Genomic DNA, 27,383 nt, shown 5'->3' on the forward strand with positions numbered 1-27,383 from the left:
CTATGGAAAATCATGGACGAGAACAGCTTTCCCGGGAAGCTCACAAGATTGATCAGAGCAACGATGGACGGTGTGCAAAACTGCGTGAAGATCTCTGGCGAACACTCCAGTTCGTTCGAGTCTCGGCGGGGACTACGACAGGGCGACGGACTTTCGTGCCTGTTGTTCAATATTGCGCTTGAAGGTGTCATGCGGAGAGCCGGACTTAACAGTCGAGGCACGATTTTCACGAGATCCGGACAATTTGTTTGCTTCGCGGACGACATGGATATTATTGGGAGAAAATTTGAAACGGTGGCAGATTTGTTCACCCGCCTGAAACGCGAAGCAACAAGAGTCGGGCTAATGGTGAATGCGTCGAAAACAAAGTACATGCTGGTTGGCGGAACTGAGCGCGACAGGGCCCGCCTAGGAAGCAGTGTTACGATAGACGGGGATACCTTCGAGGTGGTGGACGAGTTCGTCTACCTCGGATCCTTGTTGACGGCTGACAACAATGTTAGTCGGGAAATACGAAGGCGCATCATCAGCGGAAGTCGTGCCTACTATGGGCTCCAGAAGAAACTGCGGTCAAGAAAGATTCACCCCCGCACCAAATGCACGATGTACAAAACGCTCATAAGACCGGTAGTCCTCTATGGGCATGAGGCTTGGACTATGCTCGAGGAGGACTTGCAAGCTCTTGGGGTTTTCGAACGCCGAGTGCTAAGGACGATCTTCGGCGGCGTGCAGGAGAACGGCGTGTGGCGGCGAAGGATGAACCACGAGCTCGCTCAACTCTACGGCGAACCCAGTATCGTGAAGGTAGCTAAAGCTGGAAGGATACGCTGGGCAGGGCATGTTGCAAGAATGCCGGACAACAACCCTGTAAAGATGGTGTTCGCCACGAATCCGGTTGGAACAAGAAGGCGTGGGGCGCAGCGAGCTAGGTGGATGGACCAGGTACACCAGGACCTGGAGAGCGTGGGTCACAGTCGAGGATGGAGAGAAGCGGCCATGAACCGAGGGAATTGGCGAAATATTGTTGGCGAGGCTTTATCAAGATAATTGATGTAAAGCCAAATAAGTAAGTAAGTAAGAAAGACTAAAATGGATGGCTGTTTCTACTATTTGATAGAAGACATGTTTATCTACCAGATAATGATTAAAAGAGCATTGAATTGTTGTGTTTCACAACTAAAATCGCTTTCATTCTCATGTCCCCAGTTCCTTAATAAGTGTTCCCTTTGTTCTCGCTCGGAAATATGTCGGGTACATAACTGTCAAACTGCATACATTTTCGCGTTGAAATTTATAGCCCCACCTATCTCCGCCAGCAAAAGATGTTCCGACAGCGAGGCCAGCGACATTCTTCCTCTATAGTTTATTACCTCTATTGAGCCGGATCATATTCATGTTTCATGAAAGAAACTCTTTGTGGAGTTCTTCGAGAAGTCCGTGGAAGAGCTGATGTATACATTTTTCAATTTGAAATAAAACACTTTAGAGTGTATTCAGAATAATCATAATGGATCATTAAAATAATCAAAACGGCCGCTATGGAAAGCATAGATAGCGCCACCGTAGCCTTGTGTGTTTGACAGAACAGCAATGCTGTCACAATGTTAAATCCCATATACAGTGGCGCCTTTGTTTTGATGCGGTGAGCACTTGCAAAAACTACCTTCAATGATCCATTGTTTGAGTTTAAGCGCAATACTACCATCGAAAAGAATGAAAGAAAATTAACGTGCATGTGTTACTTTTTTCTGTTACTGCATTTTAACGTGTCAACACCTTTAAGACGTGTCAGGTCAAAGTACAAAAATGAAACCAATTGCCTGTCAAAAAAGACCACTTCTCATTGGTCGTTATAGCAAAAGCCTACTTTCGCATCGTTGAGTTGGATTGCAACAGGGCACTAGTATGGGACAAAATTTAGATTCTAGCTCCAGTCCACTTTTTGGATTACATTTAGGTCTCATAACAACTGTGCAAAATTTCAGCTCGATCGGAGAAACTATATTTTAGCGCCAGCCCTTCAAAATTTGTATGGGATTTACTATGGGAAAACTTAGTTTTGCAAAGAAAAATCACCAGAGGTCGCCCATTGACCTCTATAAAAATTCTGAACACAGACCTCGATAGATATTTTTACGATGAAGAATATTGCCGAAGACCGCGAAACAACCCGACACTTGTGAAAAAAGTTATTCAAAGAAAACCTATTGGCAAGGCGACGTTGATTAACACGTAAAGGAATAACAATAATAACAAAATCAGGCAAAATTACCGAATAGTCTATGCTTAATAACTTTTTTCACAAGCATCGGATTGCTTTGCGGTCTTCGGCAATGTTGTTCATGGTAGAAATACCTATTAAGATCTGTGTTCAGAATTTTTATAGAGGTCAATGGGTGACCTCTGGCGATTTTTCTTTGCAAAACTAAGTTTTCCCATAGTAAATCCCATACAAACTTTGAACGGCTGGCGCGTAAATATAGTTTCTCCGATCGAGCTGAAATTTTGCACAGTTGTTATGAGACCTAAATGCAATCCAAAAAGTGGACTGGAGCGAGAATCTAAATTTTTCATATAACCGTGTCCCAGGCTACAGGGCACTTTGTTGCTAGCCCGGCCGTGTTGCTAATTTATAAATTAGAGTTTTCATCGAAAGTTTGGAAATTTTTCAAAGAATCCTTTTGTTTTAAATCTATTTATATTAGAAGTTAAGTGTACCACATGTGATCCAACAATAATAAAATAAATTAAAAATATGAATTGAACGCAAAATAATGTAAATTGTGTCAATTTCTCTTAAATTAATTTTCTTATAGAATTTAAGAAACTATAGAATAAACTCAAAAGAATCATTAGAGCTGAAAGAATTCAAGATTGACTACAGGGAGGAAAAGGAACAAAATGGCTTAAGAGACCAATTTGGCAGAAAGTTCGTTTTTCTCGCGTCGGCGTCTTTTTTTTTTCGTTTTAGTTTACACGCGTTCTGTTTGCAATCGAGTTCGGGTTTTCGCATCGCCGGAGTGATATTTTTGCGCAATTAACATGCTGAATAAAGTAGTTTACGGCTGCTTAGTCGAACATGGATGATCAAATTGGTGAGCTCGTTTCATGCTTTTATTTTAAATGTAATATTATAAAATATTTTTATCATGACAACGGTACGAATGTTACTTACATGGATTGATTTAACAAAATATAAAAAGTTCGTCACTGTGAGTGCCGACATAAACTCTTGTACATGTTGCACATATATTTAAAATCCAATACCTTTCCTTTTACCTGATTTTTATCATTTTAAAAAAATAACATTTGAAAGTGTCGACTTACGGTATATTTACGTTGTCTTTAGAGTACTGAAAGGTGAGTTTTTGAACTGAGGTTGCATGAAATGCATCACTTACCAAAGTGAATCCTGATCATGCAGTTATGATCCCTCCCCACTAACAAAACTCCTTCCCATGACAACCATGGAGATGCAGAGGTGATCTCGGTCTATAGTAACATTGGATATCACACAAACATTCCTTCCCTTCCCCGATTACAGTAAGGGCATGTCCGGCGTCCCTATTAACTTTATAATGTTAACCCAAGATCGGTCGCATGCGTGTACTGAGTACACGCACCCAGAAAAAAGTTCGCTTTTCATACACAGCTCGAGCGAGGTGGTGTCGGCAATGGTTGAATGCGCGACCGCTCTTGAGTTAAGAGTTCTTGCAAATGGTACTCCCAAGCTACATCTGTTGGTTCCTTGTGCAACTTCGATTATTCTGGTGAATCATGGAGTATCAACTACGAATTGTAGGTCATCAATGCTAATGCTTAGATCAATAATGGAAGGTCTCTAAAGTATCTTTTAAGCATAAGTATTGATGACTGTACAATTCGTAGTTGCTACTCCGTGAGAACTTTTAGAGACTTAAAATGAGCAATTAAAATAGCAACCAAGGGTTTAAAAAGTGACCCGCTACCAGCACCCAGTATCATATCAGAAAGCTCATTATCATATTTCTGTTTTTTAGAAAACGGTCCAAACCATCATGCGGAAGCAGTTTCCGGAATACGTACAGGACAATCTGACGCACGACTTCTACTTCGCTCACCGGTTGGACTTTGCCACCAGTGGGATTCTGTGCATACCACTGAACAAGAACGCCTGCAAGGAGGTCTGTCAGGTGTTCGAGGAGCAACGGGCTCGGAAGTACTACCTGGCGCTGCTGCGAGGTCATACGGACTTTGACGAAGAGGTGATCGATATTGCGATTGGTGAGTGTGAGTTTCCTTTGCGTATTGATTTCTATTGTGGTTTTAGGGTTCGATTTCTATCGATTTGCATTGTGGGTTAAGGGAGTCTATTTTTTCGCCGTGGTCTTCGCCGACTGTTCCATAAGGGATTTCCAGGATACGCCAACAAATGTGCGCTGCCTAATCCTATATCGATTCACACCGACAGAGTAGTTAGTTATTGGGAACATTTTTACATCGCTACGAAATTGTCATGTCATTGTGAATATTGTCCCACAGGCTGTTGACATCTCCAGAAACGTTGGTTCTTCCCAACTATCTGTTGGTGGTGCCGTGCAGCTACCCCATCTTCGCATTTGCGTCGCCGTTCTCTATATTGACATCTTGGTTTGGGCACTCTCCGTAGGCTTTATCTAGGATCTTATAGAACCCTTTTTCATGTCAGTGGGCTTATCGTTCATTGGCATATATGCGGCTGGTCAGGCTGTAGTTGAAGAACTTACCCTTCATTCTCAACACACAGATTCGGCCGCTTACTGGTTTCCATCGAATAACTCGCTTCTTCTGCTTCAAAATCTGGATAGTGGCCATGTTCTCGAAGACAACCCGCCATGGGTAAAATTTTAGTGCCAAACGCTTTTATTTAGGCCAAAAACACATGTTTACTCAATTTGTACATGTTTTTCGTTTGTTGAAGTCCAAAAAACATGTTTTGTTTTTTGTAGATTTTGTCACACCATTTGGCTTAAACTCAAATTTTGGGTGTATTTTGTTTTCCGTGTCCCCGAAATGTCAGATAGGAACAACCCCAGTGTTAAAACTAAAACCCCTGTGGTGTTTTGTCGACTAAGCGAACGTCAAACATGATCAAAATTGTCAAGGTTCATTTATGGACCCCATTTTTAATTGAAGTTGAAATATGTTATTGCCATTATTTTAGCGGGAAAAATTGCTAAAGTAGTTCAAGTGACATGCTCTTTCGTGTTATTAAATAAACACAAATTTAATTTAACATTTTAGGACCTTATTCATGCCAGGAACTCAAAACGCGCAGATTCATTCCAGGTTCTCACGGCTTTCCAATCGTTGTCCTTTATTTGTTGCCGGGTCTGTTGCCGTGAAATCAATCCGCTGCCTCCATATTTGTCTTTTTTGGTTTGTGGAGAGTCCTAACCGGGGTTGCGCTATCTACATCGTGATAGAGGGGCTGCCTCGTCGGTACTGACACGCTAGCATTACATTGTCCGTATGTTCTTTACATGATGAGCACGGTCATGCACACCTTCCATCGTTGTTCTTATCAGTTTTGTGAACTTTCCGGGAAAGCTGTTATTGTTCACAATTTTTTTTAAGCGCGTCTTCCCACCTAATATGTTAACAACATCCAATGTAGGGATACCAGGCCAAAGAAAGGTATGAGGGTAGTTGTCAAGCGCGAAAAGGGTGATGCGATCATCATCAAGACGGAAGAGTCCAAGTACTCGGAAGTCTTTAAGGCGATGCGCAGCGACGCGAAGCTCGCAGATCTAGGAGCCGATGTACGCAGTGTCAGACGCACTCGTACAGGTGAAATGATCCTCGAGCTCAAGCGTGACAAGGAGCGCAAGGGCGCCGCCTACAAAAGTTTGGCGGAAGAGGTCCTTGGCAAGGGTGTCGAGGTGAGGGCTCTAACACCGGCAGAGACTCTGAAGGTGATGAATCTAGACGAGATCACTGACGCAGAAGAGCACAGCGGCAACAGTGCGAGGTACAGGTGCCTACCGCAGCCGTTCGGCTACAGAAAGGTCCGGCAGGAAATCAGGTGGCCTTAGTACAGCTACCTGTGGCGGATGCTAATAAGTCCGCTAAGGTAGGGAAGATTAAGGTGGGTTGGTCAGTATGCTCATTGATCATACACGAGCAACAAGTGATCTGCTTTAGGTGTAGGGAACCGGCACACAAGTCCTGGGGCTGTAAAGGCCCTGATAGGACCAAGTTATGTAGTCGATGTGGTGAGGAAGGTCATAAGGCACGAGGCTGCAAAAACCCTCCCAAGTGTTCGATTTGTTCCGGGAAGTCAAGGAAGTGAACAACAAGCATCCAAAAGGAGGCTCAAGGTGCCCGACCTTCAAAAGAGCCATAATCGAAAAATCACAGTGTAGATAGCGCAGCTGAACCTGAACCACTGTGGCGCAGCTCAGCAATTGCTATATCAGGCAGTTGCTGAGTGGGGGACGGACATTGCCATCATATCGGACCCATACCGAGTACCCGCCGGTAACGGCAACTGGGTCGTGGATGGATCCGGAAAAATGGCGGCGATATGGATGACGGGTAAATACCCCGTTCAGGAGTTGGTGTCTACTACCTACGAGGCCTCCGCGTTGGTCGATCGAGCAGTTCACGCAGATGCTGGACTGTATGACGACCGTGCTGACAGGGCGAAGGCCAGTGGTAATAGCGGGTGACTTCAATGCCTGGGCCGTCTCACGAACCAGCGGAGTCAGATCCTGCTTGAGGCACTGGCCGTGCTAGATATCGATTTGGCTAATGTTGGTACTAAAAGTACCTTTAGCCGAAACGGAGCGGAGTCGATTATCGACGTTACTTTTTGTAGTCCTGGCCTAACAAGTAGTTCGAACTGGAGGGTAGACGATGCCTACACTCACAGCGACCAGGCGAGCAGGCAGCGGGTAGAGGAAGCGGCGGCTAGGTCAAGGCCAAGCCCTCGTAGGTGGAAGACATTGTATTTCAATGACGAAGTATTTAGAGAGGCACTCCGCCGTGAGCGTAACCTACTCGGCTAAAGCGGGGACGAGCTGGTAGCGGTTCTCTCGCGTGCATGCGATGCGACCATGCCTAGGCAAGTCCACCCTAGGAATGGGAGACCACCTACGCCGCCTGGTGGACTCAAGTGATTGCGAACCTGCGCCGAGCCTGCCTACGGGCCAGGAGGCGGATGCAGCGAGCACGTACTGAGGAGGAGCGAGATGAACGACGGGTGGTATTCACTGCTGCCAAAGTCGCGCTGAAGTCCGAGATAAGGGCAAGCAAAAAGGCCTGCTTTGAAGGACTCTGTCAGAGTACCAATGCGAATCCGTGGGCCGATGCCTGCAGGATCGTTATGACAAAGACAAGAGGTGCAATGGCTGCTACAGAGCAATCTCCAGAGATGCTGGAGGGGATCATCGAGGAGCTTTTTTCGCGCCATAATCTTAGTCCTTGGCCTCCTTTCGTAGGACAGTTGGGGACTAGGGCTGGTGATGAGGAGAGGGTAACCGATGAGGAACTTGCATGGATTGCAAAATCCCTTAAAATAGGTAAGGCACCAGGTCCGGACGGACTTCCAAACCTGGCCTTAAAAGTAGCAATTGCGGAGGGTCCCGGGATGTTCAGATCTGCCATGCAGAAATGCCTGGGCGAGGGAATTTTTCCAGAGGTGTGGAAGCGGCAGAGCCTGGTACTATTACAAAAGGCGGGAAAACCACCCGGTGACCTGTCGGCATACAGACCAATATGCTTGATCGACACGGCGGGGAAGATGCTCGAGAAGATCATCCTCAACAGACTGTTTAGGTACACCGAGGGTGTAAACAGTCTCTCAAGCAACTAGTTCGGCTTCCGGAAAGGGAGGTCGACCGTAGATGCTATTTTGACGGTTAAAAAAACCGCTGAGATAGCACTCCAGCGTAAGAGGACGGGGATTCGCTACTGCGCAGTAGTGACTCTGGATGTAAGGAACGCATTCAATAGTGCTAGTTGGGCGACTATTGCTGATGCGCTCCTGCGTCTGGGGATACCCGAGTACCTGTATTAGATTCTCTGGAGTTACTTCCAGAATCGGGTACTAGTCTACGACACAGAGGTGGGTCGGAAGTGTTTTCACATAACCTCAGAAGTCCCTCAAGGTTCCATCCTGGGTCCGGTGTAATGGAATGTCATGTACGACGATGTGTTGAGATTAAGATTAAAGGCCCAAATGCAATGGTAGCGGAACGGCAACATAAAGCGGAACCGGTTCGCCAGCATGAACTACAACAAGTTTGTCGACCCAGATTTTGTTCAATTTCATTTGTTGTCAGCTCAGTCGAGATGGTGTGATTCATGCTGGCGAACCGGTTCCGCATTCCGTTGCCGTTCCGCTATCATTGCGTTTGGGCCTTAAGGCTTTGCCAACGGTATTACTCTGGAGGTCTACGGTGAATCGATCGAAGAAATGGAATTGACTGCAGCTCACACGATCGCAATTGTGGAGGAGTGGATGAGCTCCAGGAAACTGGAATTGGCTCACCACAAAACTGAGGTGGTTGTTGTTAACAACCGAAAATCGGTGCAGCAAGCGGTGATCAGTGTAGGCGACTGCATGATCACTTCGAAGCGCTCCGTCAAACACTTGGGGGTGATGATCGACGATAAGCTTACCTTCGGTAGCCACGTTGATTATGCCTGCAAGAGAGCCTCCACAGCTATTGTGGCACTGTCCCGGATGATGTCCAATAGCTCTGCGGTGTACGCCAGTAAGCGTAAGCCCGGCCCGGCTTGGGGCACGGCTTTAAACACCAACAGCTACCGTAGTAAGCTAGATAATACGTATAGGCTAATATGCCTGAGGATTGCGAGCGCGTACCGTACCGTGTCACCCGATGCACTCTGCGTCATCACTGGTACGGTGCCTATTGGTATCCTCATCATGGAGGACATAGAGTGCTTCGAAATGCGCGGCACAAGAGGCATACGCAGGACTGCCAGACTGGCCTCCATGATCAAATGGCAGCGTGCGTGGGACAGTTCCACCAAAGGAAGGTGGACCCACAGGTTGATTCAGAGGGTAGATATCTGGGTCAATAGGCGCCATGGGGAACTACCATTCTACCTGACACAGGTCCTTTCGGGCCATGGTTGCTTTAGACAGTATTCACATCGTTTCGGTCATGCGGGTTCTCCCGAATGTCCAGTTTGTGCAGGTTTAGAGGAAACGGCGGAACACGTTTTGTTCGTGTGCCCGCGTTTCCGCACAATGCGTGACCGCATGCTTGCCACATGCGATGGGGACACGACTCCAGACAATCTGGTTCAGAGGATATGTGAAGACGAGCTTGGCTGGAATGCCGTTTCATCGACTATCACCCACATCGTCTTGGAGCTACAAAGGAGGTGGCGCGTGGACTCGAGGAGTGGTTAGTGCAGACGCGAAGCAACAGGTGGTCCAATGGTTCGCAGTCGGCTACGTAGGTCATACCGGTGCCCTACGGTCGAAATCGACCCTTATAGCGATTAAGTGGTCGCGGGAGAACATCCTGGTAGCGTTGCTGTCGTGTCGTCACGGCCAGTGCCTCTAGCAGGATTTGAACTCGCTGGTTCGTGTTACGGCTTCCCCATTCCACGGCCCAGGCATTGAAGTCACCCGCTATTACTACTGGCCTTCGCCCTGTCAGCGCGGTCGTCATACAGTCCAGCATCTGCGTGAACCGCTCGGTCGACCAACTCGGAGGCGCATAGCAGCTACAGAAGAGGACCCCGTTTACCTTGGCGATCACGAAGCCCTCGTAGGTAGTAGACACCAACTGCTGGACAGGGTATTTACCCGTTGTCCATATCGCCGCCATTTTTCCGGATCCATCCACGACCCAGTTGCCGTTGCCGGCGGGTACTCGGTATGGGTCCGATATGATGGCGATGTCCGTCCCCCACTCAGCAACTGACTGATACAGCAGTTGCTGAGCTGCGTCACAGTGGTTCAGGTTCAGCTGCGTTACCTGCACTGTGACTTTTTGTTAATGGCTCGTTTGAAGGTCGGGCACCTTGAGCCTCCCGTTGGATGATTGTTGTTCACGGACTTGCCGGAACAAATCAAGCACTTGGGAGGGTTCTTGCAGCCTAGTGCCTTATGACCTTCCTCACCACAACGCCTGCACAACTTGGTCCTATCAGGGCCTTTACAGCCCCAGGACTTGTGTCCAGGTTCCCTACACCTAAAGCAGATCACCGGTTGCTCATGTATGTTCAGTGAACATACTGACCAACCAACCTTGATCTTACCTACCTTAGCGGACTTATTTGCGTCCGCCACAGGTAGCCCAGACAACCAAAATGTACGTATAACGAAATCACCTGGAGGCTTTGTATGTGCAACATTTCACTTATAAGATGTCGCGAAAAGGCCTTCTACGTACAAAAGTGGAGGCGATATGCGTGCATATATTATGTGATGAATAATAACATACATTGCGAGTGTATAAATATTCTATCGAACTAACCTGTAATCTTATGCGACTTAACGTATGATAACACATGTTGATTTGACAGCTGCTACGGATTGATTCGACTTACTTTGTACGAGTGTACGGGACGAAGCAAAATGTACAAAAGAACTCAGAAAAAAGTGTTTTATGCGAGGAAACTCATCAATCCGGTGAGTTTATCCACGGTGTTTAGCGAGTTTGATGTAATTAGTACGAATAAACGATTTATAACGTGAACTTTCATGCGATTTCTGGTTGTCTGGGAGGTGTACTAAGGCCACCTGAGTACCTGCCGGACCTTTCCGTAGCTGAACGGCGGCGGTGGACACCTGAACTTCACACTGTTGCCGCAGTGCCATGACGAGCTCTTCTGCGTTGGTGATCTCGTCAAGGTTCATCACCTTCATAGCCACTGACTGCGTCAGAGCCCTCACTTCAACACCAGCGCCAAGGACCTCTTCCGCCAAACTTTTGTAGGCGGCGCCTTTGCGCTCCTTGTCGCGCTTAAGCTCGAGGATCATTTCACCTGTACGAGTGCGTCTGACACTGCGTACGTCGGCTCCTAGATCCGCAAGCTTCGCGTCACTGCGCATCGTTTTCAGGACTTCCGAGTACTTGGACTCTTCCGTCTTGATGATGATCGCATCACCCTTTTCGCGCTTGGCACCTACCCTCCTACCTTTCTTAGGCCTGGTATCCCTGCGCTCTTGATTCTCCTGTTTCTTCTTCTTCTTCTTTCTCACTACGGTTGTCCAGGGGCGTCCCCCCCTGCTCCGCCCTGACCTGTGGTGATGGAGGACCTCTCAAAGGTCGCAACCCCCTGTTCCCATCACTCCGTGAGGGGCCAGCCTTTTCGGGCCCATCCTTCTCGGCTTTCCGGGACGCCTGGCTGGGGTCCGATTTTCGGGGTTAGTATCCGCCTGGCCTTACGAGCGCCGCCGGGTAGCTCCTCCCCTGACGGCTGCCTTGCGCGCTTCTGCGATTGCTTGTTGTAAGCATTCGCTTCCGCGCTTTTGGGGCTACCCGCGAAGGCGAAGGGCTCCGTCTGGGTAGACTTCGGCACCTTCAATTCCACAGGTTCTGCCGCAGCCACAGTCACCATGGGTTCAGCATGGTTCTGCTTGGCCGCCAACATTGACTTACGAAGTCTGAACAAGGCCTGCTTGAGGTCCTTGCTGATGTTAGACTTCGGGACGCAAAGTCAATTATGGAGTCGAGCTACTGTGCAGCCACTTCCATCGCAGAGAGCCCATCTCTACTTTTATTGATGGCCCTCATCAACCACGCTCCATCCATAACCTTACCCGATGCGTTAGCCGGGGATGAAATATGGTTTCCAGCAGTGGCACTACGTGCACTGCTGCCTCCTCCTGCTTCCACTATCCTCAACGGAGATCTAGCTAGCCTACTTCTTGCGAAGGGGTTCGCTTCCCTACTACTGCTACTACCTGCACTACTACTATTATTTTGATTAGATATTGTACTCATTATTGAATCCCACGAGTAGCACGGGAAAAGAGATCCACCACGCCAGAGCCCTGCATTAACGCGGTAAGGGACAAAGTACTGTGAGGGGTGCCCAGGTACCCCACAGGCTCCGTTAATGGCCGAACATCTTTTTCACCCCTTTGACCATTCATTCCTCAGCACGGTTTTTCGCTTGACACCTTGAATTGGGGTTACCCCGTTTGGTGGACTCTTACCACCGGAACAGGTCATCCGTAGTTCTATTCTATACGCCGGAAACTACGCAGGATCCCAGCCTTTGGTTGTTCGTAAGGGTCGGGGCAGGTGGAGGCCCCCTTTGTCAGCAATCCCAACTGGTGCTAGCTGATATGGCCTGAGCCTTCAGCATGTCAAATAGCGGAGCACGCAGTATCAGTTCTTGATACTTGCAGAACAGCTGGGCGCGGGCGTTGTGGTTGACCCTGCCCACCTTCAGAGGACAATGGGAGTGGTAAGGATCACCAGGGAAGCTGGCGAAGTGCCAGCATGCTACCTTGGTGGACCCCCCTAAGCGTGTCATCGATGTTCGTTGCTGCATGGCTACGCAGCTAACCTTGAGGTTGCGTTGTGCAATAGCCCCTCTCCGAAGCAATGCCTTCTTGGTGGTCCCGGAGAGACGAAGGGTTTGGCGGCAATGGGAATGGTTTAGTGGATCGGGGATGTAGTCCTATCTGCTGCTTTGCATGTAGTAAACGGTCCCCAACCCCACACTCCTGGGGGTCCGGGTGCTTGTTGAGCAGATTATCTCCCCATTGCTAAGAAAAAAAAAGCAACATTTAATGTCATATCTACAACACTTTTTCACGTTTGCGCTTTTCTCATTTGCAGGCGAGGACATCCGGTTCAAGGACACTAGCAAGAAGATGTGCACCATCCTGGAGGATGAACTGTGCCAAAATCCCCGCCGCAGCATCACCAAAGTGCTGGTGCTCGATCGAGGCTACTACAACGGGAAGCCGGTCACCAAAGTGCTCTTGCGACCAATCACCGGCCGGCGGCACCAGCTGCGGCTACACTGCTCCCAGATAGGGCACGTGATCGTCGGTGACTATACGTACAGTCTGAAAATCGACACGTCGCCGCCGCGTATGTTTCTCCATGCCTTCCGCCTAGTGCTGCCCAATTCGTTCGAGAACATCGACATCCAAACGGAGGACCCTTTCACGGAGAAGGCCCTCAAGTACAAATGGAAGGTCGTCGAGCAGGTGAACGCTGTTGGGAACGCGTTCGATCTGATAGATTCTTTTTAACATTTGTGGGAACCATGTAGTTATCAACTGCGTAGGAATCGCACGTTTACGTTTCGGTTGGAGCAGTTTCGTCGGCGGTTAAATGTAAATATTCGATCGATTTCGCGAATTTACTCGCTTTAGGTTCTAGCGTCGTCCTCTTCTCGCTGTTGAAAGCGGAAATGGTTCGGTGTGTATCGACGACGAAAAGCATCAACCACAATCCCTGGGACCCGTTGGGGTGGATCCGGGACGGAGAGGACGGCACGCTTAGATTTTTCCTGAATCCGTGGAATTCTTTACTTATAGTAAACCATTTAGACGTATTATGTAAATTGTATGACGAAGAATATTCGACGTATGGCAGCGCGCGCCCAATTCAAATCCAACATGTAGCATTTTTAAGAGATATGGAACGGTTCAGTCCCTCCGCGATTTGGGCGGGATACGTACAAGACCGCGAACACAAGTGATAGAAGCGCAGACACACTTCGAATAAAGGTGGAAAAGATAAAAGGGACTTGTTCGGCCACATTCACACTATTGAGAATCCGATAACTAGTTACACATTTGATCTTATTAGTTGAAGGTTTAGAAGTATTTAATTAACGAACGAATTCAAAAGCCCTCTAGATTACAGGAGAAGGTGTCAACGACAGACTTAGAGATGAAATAGATAGTGATTTAATTTTCCAAATAAATTCTGAATCGCTCTGGTGCCGGTGTCGTTGGCGTTTGTTGAACATTTTTGGCTTCTAGTGTGCTAATCGTGGCTGGCTGATTCATTGTCGGATACTGTTTTAGGAAATTTTCCATCTTTATCTACTTGGCATTACTTTCCCACTGGCCTTCTTTTCAGGTAGTGTTGTAATATTTTGCATTCGTATAGCGTGTGGCACTGTTGTTGGAAATATTCGTGCTCATGTTGACCGGTAGTAGGAATTTAGACCGATTATAAGAAAGTTCAGCGCTCACTAACTTACGAACGAAAACGGCCGAGATTCATTGATTTTGCCGGCTTCTAAAACATGGCTATACGTTTTACCTACTTCCAGTACAGTCTCCTATATCTGTACACCTGTAGATCACCCCTGTAGACTGAACCACAAATCTACCACGTTTGATTGATGGAAGACACTTCACTGATGTCAGGACCTATCGTGGCACTAATATCGACTCGGATCACTTCCATGTGATTGTTACAGTGCGCTAAGACTTTCCATTGTGAACAGCATTCGGTACCGACGCCCGCCGCGATACAATCTGGAACGAATCAAGCTAATCGAAGTCGCAACTGATTACGCGCAAACCCTTGAAGCAGCACTGTTGGATGAGAGAGATCTCCTTGAAGCCCCTTTTGAAAACTGCTTGAGTAGTGTTAGAGCAGCCATTAACAACGCAGCAGAAGTATCAGACCAGAGAATTTGTTTATTATAGAGAAGCGCGAATTCTGAAAACAAAGGTTCCAATCGAACCGTCAGACGTGGTTCCAATCGAGCAAATTCAATGAGACTCAAAGAGATGTTACGCAAAAGAGACGATGGATGTGTGTTAGTGAATAGCGATACAAAAGTGACATCATTTATAAGCTTGGTTTCTTATGGCGACTGACAGGATCACACGAACACTAAAATTTTGTTTGAATGACCTCAATTGTTGATAGTCATTGCAAATATTGTTTATAAACAAAGTCAAAATCCTCTCCATGTTTCTCTAGTATAGATCGTTGCACGCCCGACCTAACCTCGAAACTCCATATAAAAAAAGTCAACAATTCCAGCAGTGAATGTCAACTCCATATAAAAAAAATCTAAACAATTCCAGCAGTGAGTGTCAAAGAGCAGGACAGTCAATTGAGCGTGATGAAAGAGGGACAGAGAAGAATTTTTCGTGACGTCACCATGCACTCTTCTATAATCATATTCTCTGTGTCAGACTAGAAGAATGCAGCGCAGGCGAAGATGCTGCAGCAAGGTACCCTTCAAAATGTGGAAAGGTACAACCATAAGCAAAGGCAAAAATCTCATCATTTCCGGGATAGAAAGCACCGCCTGGAAGAGTTGCAGTGCAAAGAGATGGAACATCTGAGATGATTAAATAGTGGATGGAACATTGAGATGATTAAATAGTGGAAGCAGCACTACGACGAACACTTGAATGGCATAGAGGGAGAACACCAACTCCCACAATAAGTGAAATTAAGGAAGCTACAAACAGCTCAAGAGCAGCAAAGCAGTTGGGAAGAGTGCTATTGCAGCGGAATTTATAAAGATAGACCTGAACAGGTTGATCATTTGACTGCATCGATTGATAGAATCTAGAATACAGAACAACTACTAGAGGAAGGAGAGTGACACATTAGAATTTCAGTACGTAGCCTACAAAGTGCTCTCCCAGATTATCTTCATGGACGGACGATCGACAACAGACCGAATTCTCATTAAACGGATCGCGAATATCAAGTTCCTCATATTAATGCACCATTCATCGATTTTTAAGCGGCCTTTGATGCTATCGACCGCAAAAAGTTGTGGAAAAATATGGACGATAACGGATTTTTCAGGGAAACTGATTACCTGTTCAACATTTCTCTAAAATGTGTTATGAAACGCGCAGGCTTTAACATGCGGAGCACGATCTTCAAAATTCAAAGACGTATTATTGCCGGGAGTCGTGCTTAGTACGAACTCTACAGAAGTCTTGCAATTTTTCAGCTGACTTACAGCTTTTGATCGTCTTCTACGGAAGATGGTTCCATAGCCAAAGGTCTGGTCCCTGTGATTGCTCTATGTAAACGCCGCATAACGACACTGTCACCAGCTACGATCCATTGTAAAATGTTAAATCATTGATTGCAATCAAGCGAAGGCAAATGTGTCCGAGCAACATGAATCATAGAACGTTTCGTACGCAAGTCTTTTTCAAAGTGCTAAACTACCAACCAAATCGTGTAACAAATTTCACTCTAGACTAGATAAACTAATCAACGCAAACGGATAAAGTTATTCAAGACAAAAGTTGCAGAATATGTATATCGCCCAGCACTATTTTTTGTAGGAAAATGGTCACAAGAAAAACACGAGGGACAGATAGCGTGTCACGAGCCAAAAAAAAATATCAATCCGAAGTGAGAACGGAAAAGATTCAAGGCTAATACTCCTCTTTTCACTTGTAAAACTATTCAAAATGCTTAGGAAAAATCGAGCAGCAGGCATATTTTGCGTACATATTGAATCGAACTTTTTAAATTTCGGCGTTATCGGTTAATGAATTTTCCGTAGTTTAAAACACACAAATAGAAGAACAACTAATTAAATGAAGAAACAATAGAACATTATAGACATTCAAAAGTGCGAGATAGAGAGAGTTTGAACAGAAACTAGTTGTTAGCACAGACAAACAGACGTAACACTTAGAACAAATCTCGATCCAAATCATAGTCGCGAGGACATGTACGCCCAATGTTAAAATTAGCGTGTTTGGCCGACGGGCCAACAGATGGCGGTAGTGTGTAAACGTCAAACGCGAACAAAAACGATGCGAGCGCTGCGGGTGGGGTATTGGCCACCTACCATTTTTTTGAATCGACCGTTAAAAAGGTGGTCGATGGACAATGATGAGAGTGTGACGTCTGTTTGTCTGTGTTGTTAGGTTATCTAAATTCTGTTTTATTGGAGTTAAGTTTCGAGTTACCGATAGCTGTGTGCTGCCGCATAATCAAGCTAAGATGAAGCCGGATTGCGAGATCAACCTGTACCGACTACGTTTAGCAGAAGCAAGCTTTTGAGACCTTCTTGTCGCGAAATGGAGATTTGAGTCAGTCTTCCGCCAGCGACGTGAGGGTCGGTTTTGAGGATTAACTATAGAATGTAGGTATTGGATTCCACCGACCCAATTGATAAATTAACTAACATGACTCTTTTTGTAATCTTTTCAGCTCATTCTAATCAATATGGCCGATGTATGAATTCTTTGCCACACTGCCAATTTACTCTTCTTTTACGAGTCTCCTTATGATCACGACGATTTTGCAGCGAATAGATCAAAATCAAAGCGAAAGGGACAACTCAGGAAGGTTCGGTTAATTATTCGGAAAGATGCGGCAGCCGTATCGAACGAGCCATTAGTTTGTGTTTAATGGTTAACCGTTTATTGATTGCCTAGGAAATTTTCTCTTTCTTAACCTACAAACAATCACAGAACACACATTCACACATTCGATGAAGAACATTCCAACAGCTATACGAACGAATTCTTCGAAGGATATTGTTAAAAGCTTACAAAAAAAAACATAAATACGAAAATCCTTTCACAGAATAAAATTACACATACATACATTTGTTGAATGGAACCAATCTCTTTCTCTGCCTGGCAAAGAAAAAAAAACATAAGAAAAATAACACGGCAAACCAACCAACAAACAAACAGGAACAATAGTGGTAGTTTCGTCAAAGAAACCCTAACCAGTGTACGTAAATCGCGGCAGAAAGTGAGAAGAACTGACACCTCCTTGTTTGAATATCAAAACATCAGAGACAAAAAAAAAACAACGGGAAATAAAATAATGCTTTTTTGAAGTCATTGAAGTATGATGGTTATGAATAGAAAGAAATTTCCCATAAAGCTATCGCACCCTTCTCTTTCCAGCAACAAGATTAAATGGGATTTTTTGTTTGTTGTTTTCATACGGAAACCGTTTCCGTGGTGGAAAGATTTGGATGTATAAGATAAGATTTCATTCGCGTATTGTCAAGACTTCCCTAGTAATCACTGAGCCGTATATATCAACACCAAGACGGTTCTATAGTCGATTTAAAGTTATGGCTATGTATTATTCACACAGTTGGAAACCGGAATTTTCGACACGCGTAAAACAAATTTTCTCCAAACCCATATGCCGCACAGTGATTTTTTTGCTGATTTTGTGATCGAAATGGAATAGCGTCTAAACCGTTAGTTTTAGCAAAAAAGTTTGTTCAGGGAAGTTTCTTGATTTGAACAAGCGCTTCTTTTGATACTAGCGGCCAGGTGATTAAATCACCTAAAAGTGAGATAAAAAAATATGTTTTTTATCTGTTGAAGATAGACGGTCGGTGTCTTCAGCAAAGTTGTAGCACATGTTAATTCAAGACACTTTGTCGAAGACACCACATTTCTATCTCTTATATATTACAAGATATGTCATTTTTTCTTAAAATTACCTTTTAAAATCAAAATTTTAGTATAACTTTTTTCTAACATATTTGACATTTTTTGTGCCTTCTACAAAGTTGTTTATCTACCAAAACTACATGTTTTTGCTGAACATTGCAACTTGCTATCTTTTATGGTAAATTAGTTATTTCTAAATAATCGATTTTTATGGGGCTTTTTTGGATTAACAGCATTAGTTTGGACGCAGATTGACGCACTTAGCGATTTGTGATTTTGAAAGGGCTATTTTATGATTTTCAAATGACATAAAGAACTTTTGGCCAGAAGCGGTCTATAGATTGTTTTGTTTTAACTAGTTAAACCATAAAAATGCATTTAATTGCGGTTTTACGACTTTTTTCTCATTTTCATTGCGTTATTTCATATGACACATGCTGCATATGATACGTTATGGTCATTTTCATTATTTTTAATTTATTCTCCCACCTACAGACTTCATTTAGCATGGAAATGTTTTTCTTATTTAATTTTGTTTGAGTCATAACGTTTGACCCAACTTTTTACTCTCTATAGAGCGTTACGTAATTTGTAAACGATGCCATTTATTTGTCACGCAATTTTTATTTTTGTTGCTACCATGTAATGTCCTTGTTCCTTCCAAAATCTCACGACATGCGACATAGCTAATAAAAATCGTTTTTGTATTATACACATTCTTCTATGGTATAGGGACAAAATTTAAACAAAACTGATCGTGAATAATGTGTGTGCCGATATTTCTATAGTGAATGTAAATTTCACTTATACTAATGCAGACAAAGTATTTGCTGATTTAAAATACAACTGTACCAGTGAGCGCCAACTGCACATGAATCAGAACTCTAACTTCAGTGCATGTTTTTGAATTCTGTTAAAACTGTTAAAAACTACATGAATTCAGTGAGAGCTGTTGAAAAATGTCTGGTAGAACAAATACAATTATAAATTTTATTGAAATTTAGTTGTACCATTCCATATTACAATGATTAATCATTTTTATTTGTTTGTTTAATTTGTATACCGGCAAAACAGACCGATGCATATTGGGGAATTCCGAACCCAAAGGTGGAAAAAATTAATAACTTTCACAATAGAAAGATAAAAAATAAGTTTTATAGCTCATTCGAAAGGAAATTTTCTCAGGAATCGATTGGTTTCATGAGTGTGGGGTCACTCTGGGATAAGCTATGGTGCCCGTTTTGCCCCAATTCCTTGAAAATTTTTGATTTTCATGTTGTTTTGAGTAAAACTATTTTATTGTGGAGATTATTTCCCATGAAATCCATCATTTCTAGTCCATTCAGCAATGTTCCACAGAGAACGTTATAAAAAGATGGAAATTTAGGGGATTATGGGGCCAAATGTACAATGAAATATTTTTGAAGAGGAATTTTTCAACGTGTTTTTTTTTTTAATAAATTCTAAAATAGTCAAATAATCTTAAATATAGCTTGCAGAAATAAGTTGTAGTAAAATTTGTAGAATATGTATGATAATTATGTACACTGAGAAAAATCTACACGTCAAGGTCGTGTGTTTTATTTATAGATTTGCGCAAAGAGGAAAACCACATGACTTGAGTGTGGTAGCCATATGGATTTCGTAATTGACTTCACGGTATAATAACATGTGTATCAACATTAGGTTGTCATGTGAAACAAACATGAATGTCTAAATATTAAATCATGAAAACCAACTGATTTGTTTATTGAATTGGGTCCTAAAATTTGTAATGAAATCTTGTTTTTATTTAATAACACGAAAAAGCATGTTACTGTAATTACTTTAGCAATTTTTCCCGCTCAAATAATGGCTATATCATGTTTAAACTTTAATTTAAAAATTTGGTCCATAAATGAACCTTGACACTTTTGATCATGTTTGACGTTCGCTTAGTCGACAAAAACACCACAGGGGTTTTAGTTCGACCACTGGGGTTGTTCCTATCTGACATTTCGTAAGGGACACGGAAAACAAAATACACCCAAAATTTGAGTTTAAGCCAAAGGATGTGACAAAATCTAATAAAAATGTTTGTGGGCTTAAACCAACGGAAAACATTAGAAAATTGAGTAAACATGTGTCTTTGGCCTAAACTTAAGCGTTTGGCACTAAAATTGGGACAGGGCTTTAGGACCCAATTCGAAATGTAGTGGCTTTAGATAGTTATGTGTGATAGAACATGAATGTCATGAGACTGAAAGAAGAAATTTGGTAGAAGAACTCTTGCTCCCTAAAATATGGATTCGAGGCTCCTCTGCTTGTCGCAAGCTCACTTGAATGTTTTTTTTTCTTCAAGCAAGTGAGTCAGCAACAAGCGTGGCGCCGCAAATCCATATTTTGGGAAGCCCGGGATTAGCATATTTCATTTTATTCGAAGCTGAAAGCAAGGAAAATCTGTTAGTGGAATCCGATTCTCTAACACCATACATTATATCCAATGCTGGAAGTAATGCATTTCATTTATAGAAAATTAGAATGAACTCATCATATTCACTCGGATATCTTCACTAATTGAAAGAAAAACGAATCCGCAAATTTTCCTTTAACACTTTCAGCTTCAGAATTTGCTTCTTCTATTTGGAACATGATGATGACTGTCGTTCGACACGAGGTCCGACCGCAATTTAGTTCACTATGGGTTGATCACTAACAATTTAGAAATTTGGAACAAGGAAATCGACAGCAAGCTCATCGATTTCAAATCGGCCAACTTGAACATGATAAGCATGACATAAATTAAACACACTGAATCTGTGTTGGGTTATGATCTATGCACCCATAGGTTGACACACACGAATTTGAAATGGAAAGCTTCAGGAACTTATGTGGAAAATTATGGAATTCATGTTGTCGGTTGATGAATCGGTCCATGAAGCAAAACTAAAGAATTGAATGTGTAACACACACGAGGTTTGTAAGAAAATCACAACAAATCGATATATACGTTCATGAATCGATCCATAATTTTAAACACACGGATCAAACGTGTGGATTTTTCTCAGTGTATGCTCTATGCAACATATTGTGAATAATTTACCTTCTTATATCACAAATTCCAAACATTTCCAAACGATGTGCGATAGTTTGGGTAAACGATATTGATCTAAATGATCGATTGCCGTTAGCCTCATTGATAGGAGATAGTGGGAGCATATAGTTTTTTGGCTATTTTTGCCCCAATTCCCCTAAACACGATTTCTTTCGTAATTAATTCAACTTTTTTCCCAAATCAAATTTATTGTGTACTGATTTGTTTATTCTGTATCTGATACAATATTTAAATCATAAAACATAGGAAATTTGGGGGATATTTTACACATAAATAAAAAAATAAAAAAATAATCTATCAAGAAATCATCAGTCGTTTTTTCTGATTGCAACAAATTGCTCAGGATGAGGTTAGTTACTCAATAATTACTGTAGCAATTTCGTGAGAGTCAAATTGAATTTTACAAGAAATTATTCGGGAAATAATTTTGTCTTTTTATGGGTATTTGGTTTTCAATATTCCAATTGCCATCATACACTACAGAAAAAGTTATCATAAAAGTGATGATGCAGTTGTTAATAATGCACAATTCTGAATTTTTCCATAATCTATCATTCATTTCATTAGTATAATTTATAGTTACTATGTTTGTTATGTTGCCTCTACATTTGCTGTTAACAGATTGCTTGTTGGTTGACCATACTTGTTGGTGAACCATACTTTGTTAATAATGTAAACAGTAATTATGGTTACATCTGTTTGACTGAATTTCAAGCATGTTCAAGAGCCTTCTAAAATGCATAACATGAAGAAATTTATATTAACTAACTTATTACGCGAGGTAAAGATGGACAAATTATGAATGAAAATATGAAAAAAAAAATCCACGAGCTCGGCTGGGATTTGAACCCAGGACTCTTGTATGCTAAACGAGCGCTTTACGGGCTCGGTATTTTAGTTGGTAAAGCGCTCGTCTAGCATACAAGATTCCAGGGTTCAAATCCCAGCCGAGCACGTGGATTTTTTATAATTTCACCCATGATTTGTCCATCTTTACCACGCGTAATGAGTTAATTTAATAATCATACGGATTGGATTACCAAACAGCTTAATATAAGCGTCAATTTATTTTGAATTAAGCATTATTAACTACTACATTATTAACTACTACATCAAATATATGGAAGACTTTTTTTGTTCATGATCACTTTTTCAGTAGAAGGGTGCAGGCAGAGCTACTTGGGCACTTCCACACAATTTTATTCTCATGAAATTTCTTCAAAATGCATTTTTATTCTCATGAAATTTCTTCAGGTATGATTGTGTAACTAATTTAATTCTGAGTGATTTGTTTCAATCAGAAAAAAAACTGCAGATGGTTACTTAATGGATCCATTTTTGAGTGTTTTTATTTGTTTATTTTTATTTATTTATTTGTAAAAGATTCCCATAATCTCCTATGTTTTAGGATTTGAATACTGTATCAACTACTGAATAAACAATTTACAGTGATACCTCCATGAGTCGATGTTCCATGACTCGATATCGACTCATGCAACCATACTAGAAACAAAATTTCATGGTTACTATGATGGTCCCAAGAAACAGCTTTCCAAAGAATTGCTGTTCCATGACTCGATATTTCCATGAGTCGATGGTCCCTTCAATATCGACTCATGGAGGTTTCACTGTAGTACATAATAAATTTAATTCGGAGATATCTGTTCAATTAATTATGAAAGAAATCGTTTTAGGGGAATTGGGGCATACATAGCCAAAAAACTATATGCTCCCACTATCTCCTATCAATGAGGCTAACGGCAATCGATCATTTAGATCAATATCGTTTACCCAAACTATCGCACATAGTTTGGAAATGTTTTGAATTCGTAATATAGTTACCTTTCTATTCTATTTCTATTATTCACAATATTTTGCAAAGAGCATAAATAATGATCATACACATTCTAAAAATTTTAATACAACTTACAGTGAGAGGCAAAATAAAGTGCCCACCTTACCAGTTTTCGAATTTCTCTCATTGATTTGGTTCAAATTAAAGTTAACACACCTAAATCTTTTGTGATATTTTATTTTTGATGTTCTTTTAAAGTTGCACTTACGAAATTTTGATAAAAAAAAGAATTTTACTTAAAGAAAAAGAAAATCAATTTGTATTGAAAAAAAAGTAGTGACAAAAATAAGTGCCCACTTCCTTCTTGGCCCCAGAAAAGATGATTTAAGAAAAATAAAAAGCAATTTAATAGTTAATGTGTCCTCCTTTGGCCTTAAGGACTTGCTGGAGGCTCTTCGGCATGCTTTTCACCAGGTTTTGTAGGTGTTGTGGATCTAGTTCTTCCCAGGCGCGCTCCAAGGCTTCAAAATAATTATTTTTGTTGGTAACACCAGTTTTTTCAACCCTGGCATCGAGAATCGCCCACAAATTCTCGATGGGGTTGAGGTCTGGGCTTTGTGGAGGCCATTCCAGCGGTTTAATCCGACAAGACCGGAAAAAAGACTTGGTCTTCTTTCCAGTATGCTTCGGGTCGTTGTTCTAGAGAAATATGAATTTCTCTTCAAGGCCCGTCTGGATCAGCGAAACCTCCAGATTTTCCAGCAAGATGTTAATGTAGGAATCTGCCATCATTATTCCGTCGATTTTCACGAGGTTTTCTACTCCACTCCATGAAAAACACCCCCAGACCATCACATTTCCTCCTCCATGCTTCACCGTTCCTTGGATGTGGTGCTCTGCATCACACACGAGCCCGCCGCTCTCGGTTAGACAGCTCGAGCTTCAGGAGCGCCACATCCAAGGAACGGTGACGCATGGAAGTGTGATGTGATGAAATGTGATGGTCTGGGGGTGTTTTTCATGGAGTGGAGTAGGAAGCGTCGTGAAAATCGACGGAATAATGACGGCAGATTCCTACATTAACATCTTGCTGGAAAATCTGGAGGTTTCGCTGATCCAGACGGGCCTTGAAGAGAAATTCATATTTCTCTAGAACAACGACCCGAAGCATACTGGAAAGAAGACCAAGTCTTTTTTCTGGTCTTGTCGGATTAAACCGCTGGAATGGCCTCCACAAAGCCCAGACCTCAACCCCATCGAGAATTTGTGGGCGATTCTCGATGCTAGGGTTGAAAAAACTGGTGTTACCAACAAAAATAATTATTTTGAAGCCTTGGAGCGCGCCTGGGAAGAACTAGATCCACAACACCTACAAAACCTGGTGAAAAGCATGCCGAAGAGCCTCCAGCAAGTCCTTAAGGCCAAAGGAGGACACATTAACTATTAAATTGCTTTTTATTTTTCTTAAATCATCTTTTCTGGGGCCAAGAAGGAAGTGGGCACTTATTTTTGTCACTACTTTTTTTTCAATACAAATTGATTTTCTTTTTCTTTAAGTAAAATTCTTTTTTTAATCAAAATTTCGTAAGTGCAACTTTAAAAGAACATCAAAAATAAAATATCACAAAAGATTTAGGTGTGTTAACTTTAATTTGAACCAAATCAATGAGAGAAATTCGAAAACTGGTAAGGTGGGCACTTTATTTTGCCTCTCACTGTATTTCTGCAAGCTATATTCATGATTATTAGACTATTTTAAAATTTATTTCAATATAAAAACACGTTGAAAAAATTTGAAACTAAAATTCCTCTTCAATAATATTTCATTGTACATTTGGCCCCATAATCCCCTAAATTTCCATCTTTTATAAAGTTCTCTATGGAACATTGTTGAATGGACTAGAAATGATGGATTTCATGGGAAATAATCTCCACAATAAAACAGTTTTACTCAAAACAACATGAAAATCTAAAATTTTCAAGGAATCGGGGCAAAACGGGCACCATAGCTTATCCCAGAGTGGCCCCACATTCATGAAACCATCAGCAATCAATTCCTGAGAAAATTTCCTTTCGAATGAGCTATAAAACTTATTTTTTATCTTTCTATTGTGAAAGTTATTAATTTTTTCCACCTTTGGGTTCGGAATTCCCCAATATGCGATGCTTGAAGTAGGAGGGAACGTAGAAATGAAAGCAGTGAGGATTGTTTATTAACCATGTTGCGTATCGCGAGATTTTGAAATAAGCAAGTATGTTACGCTCTGCCACTAACAAATAATAGTTGCGTGACAAACAAATGGCATCGTTCACAAATAACGTAACGCTCTATGAAGAGTAATAAGTTTGATGAAACGTTAAACATAAATAAAACAGATAAACATTTCCATGCTATATGATGTCTGTAGGTGAGGGAGTAAATAAAAATATATTGAAAATTACCATAACGTATCAAATGCAACATGTTTCATATGAAATAACGTAATGAAAACGATAAAATGTCGTGAAACCGCAATTAAATGCTTTTTTATGGTTTATTTAGTTAAAACATAGCAATCAATAGACCGCTTCTGGCCAAAAGTTCTTTGTGTCAATTGAAAGTTATAAAATAGCCCTTTCAAAATCGCAAATCGCCAAGTGCGTCAATCTGCGTCCATACTATTTAAAAAATATTTTTTTATCTCACTTTTAGGTGATTTAATCACCTGGCCGCTAGTATCAAAAGAAGCGCTTTTTCAAATCAAGAAACTTCCCTGAACAAACTTTTTCGCTAAAACGAACGGTTTAGACGCTATTCTATTACGATCACAAAATCGGCAAAAAAAAATCACTGTGCGTTGGTGCAGTTCTTAAACTTCAATAAATACCATGGATTCAGTAGTTTCTACAATAAAATTAATTTCAGTGCAGATATTTTTTCTCATTTCTATTTTTTCCGTTCACTCGAGAGCGGGATCAACACATCAGGGCTGCTTCGCCAAACCGCTTCAGACCGCCATCAACTTGACAGTTTTGACAACTCGTTCCCAAAACTGTCAAAAATCGCCATATTTGTGCTCGCACGAGAAGGATTTTTTGTGTCACACTCATCGCGGTATCTCGTTTGGACGTAAGTTTTGCTCCTTTTCAGAAAATTTTCAAACTTTTTCCCAATGGAAAACTAACATTGAGCTAATAATTTTCAGCAGCTTCGAAAGGCCACAGTTGTGTGTAGCATAAATTCAGCTTAGCAAGATGATTACTCCTCGTTTGACGACCATGGCCCGCACCGCTCTGGTTCAGCACCAGCGCCGCGGATTCTACTCGGTCACTCCCGGATTGCCGCAAGTCCGTGTCTCGCTTGGCGTAAGTATCCTTTTTCCATTAACTAGTTCTAGTTTAATACGCTTTAAAAGTATTAATTTCAGCATCTTAATGCGATGTAATCAGTTGCCAAAAACCCTTACTTGCTTTCGAAGGTTACGTAATATTTTACCCATTCGGGTGTGTTTGGTTCTATTTTTCTTCCGCAGGAGAAGGTCTGCCACGGCATTGCCATCTTCTGTGGCCTGTTGGCCTACCCAACCTGGGTGGTGGCCCATATGCGCGAATACCGACAGGGCGGAGCTAAGTAAACTGTTTACATCCCCCTTCGTTAAGGATTTAGTTGCTAATATTCGGCAGTGGAAGTGGAACAGAGGAGGTCATCATCCGTGTGTTGAAAATAACGTAAGATCCGCAAGGTGCATCCGTTTATTTGTAAGTTCCAAAGTTGTATCATGAAAGTACTAAAGCGATGGAGGAATAAAATGACCGGAAAGTAGACGTTTATGTTGAAGTTCTGACTTGTTTCCATATTTTGTTTTTATAATCTGATTGAAGAAAGTTGACCGAAATATTTGAACGTGTACGATATTGCTTTGCATATTGTTAGGCGATTATAAGATTGACATTATACGCTATGAAATTTTTACACTTTAACTAAATAACTCAAAAAAAAATCCATATACATTCTCAGGAACATGAACACATCTAGGCTTATTTTCTTTTTTATTTTCAAACTTCGTTTTTGAAATTGTATTTACCTACTTATTGCGGTGAAGGATATAAAAAGAAGCTTCCTCTAATAAGAAAATATAACAAACTCAGTGTGTATAATTTTTCGA

At 42.2% G+C, this 27,383-nt stretch overlaps 1 protein-coding gene and 2 long non-coding RNA genes across 6 annotated transcripts in view; all 3 read left to right on the top strand.

Moving 5' to 3' along the window:
* The window catches only part of LOC5569236 (RNA pseudouridylate synthase domain-containing protein 1), a 28,161-nt gene extending 14,014 nt beyond the window's left edge, over positions 1–14,147 (top strand). For 2 of the 3 annotated variants that reach the window (XM_021857575.1, XM_021857574.1), the window contains exons 3-4: positions 4,020–4,269; positions 12,798–14,147. In XM_021857575.1, coding sequence (XP_021713267.1) covers positions 4,020–4,269; positions 12,798–13,219 — 672 coding nt within the window. In that variant the 3' untranslated portion in view covers positions 13,220–14,147. The remainder of the gene's footprint in view (positions 1–4,019; positions 4,270–12,797) is intronic. The other variant, XM_001652746.2, reaches the window with a different exon arrangement.
* A 2,582-nt stretch (positions 14,148–16,729) lies between these two features.
* Positions 16,730–17,784, top strand: LOC110681537. The gene is made up of 2 exons (XR_002503240.1): positions 16,730–17,067; positions 17,136–17,784. It is a non-coding gene; the product is annotated as an uncharacterized LOC110681537 (long non-coding RNA).
* An 8,419-nt stretch (positions 17,785–26,203) lies between these two features.
* On the top strand, positions 26,204–27,055 carry LOC5569237. 2 transcript variants are annotated; one of them, XR_002503241.1, is made up of 3 exons: positions 26,204–26,347; positions 26,427–26,583; positions 26,751–27,055. It is a non-coding gene; the product is annotated as an uncharacterized LOC5569237 (long non-coding RNA). The 2 variants fall into 2 exon arrangements; XR_002503242.1 differs by having other exon boundaries at positions 26,208–26,347; positions 26,424–26,583.
* The last annotated feature ends 328 nt before the right edge of the window (positions 27,056–27,383 follow it).

The sequence above is a fragment of the Aedes aegypti genome, chromosome 1, assembly GCF_002204515.2.
Source record: "Aedes aegypti strain LVP_AGWG chromosome 1, AaegL5.0 Primary Assembly, whole genome shotgun sequence".
Taxonomy (NCBI): Eukaryota; Metazoa; Arthropoda; class Insecta; order Diptera; family Culicidae; genus Aedes; species Aedes aegypti.